The 6,000-nt window shown below is 43.5% G+C and overlaps 1 protein-coding gene across 1 annotated transcript in view; it reads left to right on the top strand.

Annotated features, from left to right (window-relative positions):
- Window positions 1-6,000, top strand: part of LOC310792242 (choline transporter-like protein 5-A) — a gene marked incomplete at its 5' end in the record, with an annotated part of 60,094 nt that overhangs the window by 51,741 nt on the left and 2,353 nt on the right. Inside the window, one exon of the mRNA XM_083653969.1 lies at window positions 36-120. Within this exon, the coding sequence (XP_083510095.1) occupies window positions 36-120 (85 nt within the window). The remainder of the gene's footprint in view (window positions 1-35; window positions 121-6,000) is intronic.

Here is a 6,000-nt window from a genome sequence, read left to right as displayed (position 1 = left end):
CTGTTGTTTTTCTAACTGTTGTGTTGTCACACTAGACGGTGGTGATAGGCTCCTACCTGATCGCTCACGGGTTCTTCAGCGTCTACGCCATGTGTGTGGACACCCTCTTCCTCTGCTTCTGTAAGTACAGCACTCTCACTATGGCAGCAAACCCTCTTCCTCTGCTTCTGTAAGTACAGCACTCTCACTATGACAACACACCCTCTTCCTCTGCTTCTGTAAGTACATCACTGTCACTATGACAACACACCCTCTTCCTCTGCTTCTGTAAGTACATCACTGTCACTATGACAACACACCCTCTTCCTCTGCTTCTGTAAGTACAGCACTGTCACTATGACAACACACTCTCTTCCTCTGCTTCTGTAAGTACATCACTGTCACTATGACAACACACCCTCTTCCTCTGCTTCTGTAAGTACATCACTCTCACTATGACAACACACCCTCTTCCTCTGCTTCTGTAAGTACATCACTCTCACTATGACAACACACCCTCTTCCTCTGCTTCTGTAAGTACAACACTGTCACTATGACAACACACCCTCTTCCTCTGCTTCTGTAAGTACATCACTGTCACTATGACAACACACCCTCTTCCTCTGCTTCTGTAAGTACAGCACTCTCACTATGACAACACACCCTCTTCCTCTGCTTCTGTAAGTACATCACTGTCACTATGACAACACACCCTCTTCCTCTGCTTCTGTAAGTACATCACTCTCACTATGACAACACACCCTCTTCCTCTGCTTCTGTAAGTACATCACTCTCACTATGACAACACACCCTCTTCCTCTGCTTCTGTAAGTACAGCACTCTCACTATGACAACACACCCTCTTCCTCTGCTTCTGTAAGTACAGCACTCTCACTACGACAACACAACCTCTTCCTCTGCTTCTGTAAGTACATCACTCTCACTATGACAACACACCCTCTTCCTCTGCTTCTGTAAGTACAACACTGTCACTATGACAACACACCCTCTTCCTCTGCTTCTGTAAGTACATCACTGTCACTATGACAACACACCCTCTTCCTCTGCTTCTGTAAGTACATCACTCTCACTATGACAACACACCCTCTTCCTCTGCTTCTGTAAGTACATCACTCTCACTATGACAACACACCCTCTTCCTCTGCTTCTGTAAGTACAACACTGTCACTATGACAACACACCCTCTTCCTCTGCTTCTGTAAGTACATCACTCTCACTATGACAACACACCCTCTTCCTCTGCTTCTGTAAGTACATCACTGTCACTATGACAACACACCCTCTTCCTCTGCTTCTGTAAGTACATCACTCTCACTATGACAACACACCCTCTTCCTCTGCTTCTGTAAGTACATCACTCTCACTATGACAACACACCCTCTTCCTCTGCTTCTGTAAGTACAGCACTCTCACTATGACAACACACCCTCTTCCTCTGCTTCTGTAAGTACAACACTGTCACTATGACAACACACCCTCTTCCTCTGCTTCTGTAAGTACATCACTCTCACTATGACAACACACCCTCTTCCTCTGCTTCTGTAAGTACATCACTCTCACTATGACAACACACCCTCTTCCTCTGCTTCTGTAAGTACAACACTCTCACTATGACAACACACCCTCTTCCTCTGCTTCTGTAAGTACATCACTGTCACTATGACAACACACCCTCTTCCTCTGCTTCTGTAAGTACATCACTCTCACTATGACAACACACCCTCTTCCTCTGCTTCTGTAAGTACATCACTGTCACTATGACAACACACCCTCTTCCTCTCTGCTTCTGTAAGTACATCACTGTCACTATGACAACACACCCTCTTCCTCTCTGCTTCTGTAAGTACATCACTGTCACTATGACAACACACCCTCTTCCTCTGCTTCTGTAAGTACATCACTGTCACTATGACAACACACCCTCTTCCTCTGCTTCTGTAAGTACATCACTGTCACTATGACAACACACCCTCTTCCTCTCTGCTTCTGTAAGTACATCACTCTCACTATGACAACACACCCTCTTCCTCTGCTTCTGTAAGTACATCACTCTCACTATGACAACACATCCTCTTCCTCTGCTTCTGTAAGTACATCACTGTCACTATGACAACACAACCTCTTCCTCTGCTTCTGTAAGTACATCACTCTCACTATGACAACACATCCTCTTCCTCTGCTTCTGTAAGTACATCACTGTCACTATGACAACACAACCTCTTCCTCTGCTTCTGTAAGTACATCACTCTCACTATGACAACACATCCTCTTCCTCTGCTTCTGTAAGTACATCACTGTCACTATGACAACACACCCTCTTCCTCTGCTTCTGTAAGTACATCACTGTCACTATGACAACACACCCTCTTCCTCTGCTTCTGTAAGTACATCACTGTCACTATGACAACACACCCTCTTCCTCTGCTTCTGTAAGTACAGCACTGTCACTATGACAACACACTCTCTTCCTCTGCTTCTGTAAGTACATCACTGTCACTATGACAACACACCCTCTTCCTCTGCTTCTGTAAGTACATCACTCTCACTATGACAACACACCCTCTTCCTCTGCTTCTGTAAGTACATCACTCTCACTATGACAACACACCCTCTTCCTCTGCTTCTGTAAGTACAACACTGTCACTATGACAACACACCCTCTTCCTCTGCTTCTGTAAGTACATCACTGTCACTATGACAACACACCCTCTTCCTCTGCTTCTGTAAGTACAGCACTCTCACTATGACAACACACCCTCTTCCTCTGCTTCTGTAAGTACATCACTGTCACTATGACAACACACCCTCTTCCTCTGCTTCTGTAAGTACATCACTCTCACTATGACAACACACCCTCTTCCTCTGCTTCTGTAAGTACATCACTCTCACTATGACAACACACCCTCTTCCTCTGCTTCTGTAAGTACAGCACTCTCACTATGACAACACACCCTCTTCCTCTGCTTCTGTAAGTACAGCACTCTCACTACGACAACACAACCTCTTCCTCTGCTTCTGTAAGTACATCACTCTCACTATGACAACACACCCTCTTCCTCTGCTTCTGTAAGTACAACACTGTCACTATGACAACACACCCTCTTCCTCTGCTTCTGTAAGTACATCACTGTCACTATGACAACACACCCTCTTCCTCTGCTTCTGTAAGTACATCACTGTCACTATGACAACACACCCTCTTCCTCTGCTTCTGTAAGTACAACACTGTCACTATGACAACACACCCTCTTCCTCTGCTTCTGTAAGTACATCACTGTCACTATGACAACACACCCTCTTCCTCTGCTTCTGTAAGTACAACACTGTCACTATGACAACACACCCTCTTCCTCTGCTTCTGTAAGTACAACACTGTCACTATGACAACACACCCTCTTCCTCTGCTTCTGTAAGTACATCACTCTCACTATGACAACACACCCTCTTCCTCTGCTTCTGTAAGTACAACACTGTCACTATGACAACACACCCTCTTCCTCTGCTTCTGTAAGTACATCACTCTCACTATGACAACACACCCTCTTCCTCTGCTTCTGTAAGTACATCACTCTCACTATGACAACACACCCTCTTCCTCTGCTTCTGTAAGTACAACACTGTCACTATGACAACACACCCTCTTCCTCTGCTTCTGTAAGTACATCACTCTCACTATGACAACACACCCTCTTCCTCTGCTTCTGTAAGTACATCACTGTCACTATGACAACACACCCTCTTCCTCTGCTTCTGTAAGTACATCACTCTCACTATGACAACACACCCTCTTCCTCTGCTTCTGTAAGTACATCACTCTCACTATGACAACACACCCTCTTCCTCTGCTTCTGTAAGTACAGCACTCTCACTATGACAACACACCCTCTTCCTCTGCTTCTGTAAGTACAACACTGTCACTATGACAACACACCCTCTTCCTCTGCTTCTGTAAGTACATCACTCTCACTATGACAACACACCCTCTTCCTCTGCTTCTGTAAGTACATCACTCTCACTATGACAACACACCCTCTTCCTCTGCTTCTGTAAGTACATCACTCTCACTATGACAACACACCCTCTTCCTCTGCTTCTGTAAGTACATCACTCTCACTATGACAACACACCCTCTTCCTCTGCTTCTGTAAGTACATCACTCTCACTATGACAACACACCCTCTTCCTCTGCTTCTGTAAGTACATCACTGTCACTATGACAACACACCCTCTTCCTCTCTGCTTCTGTAAGTACATCACTGTCACTATGACAACACACCCTCTTCCTCTCTGCTTCTGTAAGTACATCACTGTCACTATGACAACACACCCTCTTCCTCTGCTTCTGTAAGTACATCACTGTCACTATGACAACACACCCTCTTCCTCTCTGCTTCTGTAAGTACATCACTCTCACTATGACAACACACCCTCTTCCTCTGCTTCTGTAAGTACATCACTCTCACTATGACAACACATCCTCTTCCTCTGCTTCTGTAAGTACATCACTGTCACTATGACAACACACCCTCTTCCTCTGCTTCTGTAAGTACATCACTGTCACTATGACAACACACCCTCTTCCTCTCTGCTTCTGTAAGTACATCACTCTCACTATGACAACACACCCTCTTCCTCTGCTTCTGTAAGTACATCACTCTCACTATGACAACACATCCTCTTCCTCTGCTTCTGTAAGTACATCACTGTCACTATGACAACACAACCTCTTCCTCTGCTTCTGTAAGTACATCACTCTCACTATGACAACACATCCTCTTCCTCTGCTTCTGTAAGTACATCACTGTCACTATGACAACACACCCTCTTCCTCTGCTTCTGTAAGTACATCACTCTCACTACGACAACACACCCTCTTCCTCTGCTTCTGTAAGTACATCACTCTCACTATGACAACACACCCTCTTCCTCTGCTTCTGTAAGTACATCACTCTCACTATGACAGCAAAACCCAGCTTGCAATAGTAGTGATAGTTACTTTTTGATCCCATCTTTGGATGTTATTTTAATACTGGCCACAAACAAGACAGGTGAGAACATTACAGAAACAACAGATGTTAATGTTCTGAAACACCGTTATAGGGGAATGTGTAGACTTTTAAACATTTGGTAACTTGAGTTTGAATCATGTCACAAAGCCCTGAGGATATAGAAACAGCTTGGGGCACCATTATGTCTTAAATGTCTCAAAATGTGACCGTCCTGAAAATGGTCATTGTGGTCCTGTGTAGTGCAATGACCCCAAGGCTGCGTTCACAACAAGCATGTCTGGAAAACCAGGGCTGCGTTCCAATACCCATACTTGTACTTATTTCTTGTAGTATGTACTGCCGCTGCCCTCACAAAGTATGGATTGTAGTGTGCAGCATGCATGCAAAATGCAACTATTGGGACACACTACATCTGTCATCACGTGAGCTTCCTGAACTCCGACCTCTTGCTCACTTCCGCCGACGTCCGCAGCGCCACATTTGTTGTTGTTTTTTTGTTTTTTTTTCAATAAACAAAGTCTGGCAATAACAAACAGTACATTATACAAAAAATTCAGACTAAGCATTTACAAAATTGGAACAGACAATCAAATAAACAACCAAATAAAATAAATAAAGCAAAAACATGAGTTCTAAACAGGAATCAAGATATGCATGTTTTGGTACACACTCCATGCTTGTTTGGTTTTAACATATTTCAAGGCTTTCTTAAAGTTAATTATCTCATTCATGAATACTAAGAACAGGGGTCTGGCAGTTTGAAATCTACATCTGTGAATAAATTGTTTAGCCATAATTGTATTGTCTATTGTACATCATTTCAATTTGTTTATCTTTCATTATAACTCCAAATTTAATATCATTATATTCTAAATTGGGCGATTGAGGGTCTTTTTCAGATATCCAATTTTGAAACAAATCCCAAAAAGATCTAGAGTAATTACAAACAAAAAACGGATGCTCTACTACAGTCTCAATATCAGAATCACAA

This window comes from Poromitra crassiceps (assembly GCF_964638095.1).
Source record: "Poromitra crassiceps genome assembly, chromosome: 17".
NCBI classification, from domain to species: domain Eukaryota; kingdom Metazoa; phylum Chordata; class Actinopteri; order Beryciformes; family Melamphaidae; genus Poromitra; species Poromitra crassiceps.
This window is presented reverse-complemented; position numbering and strand designations above follow the sequence as displayed.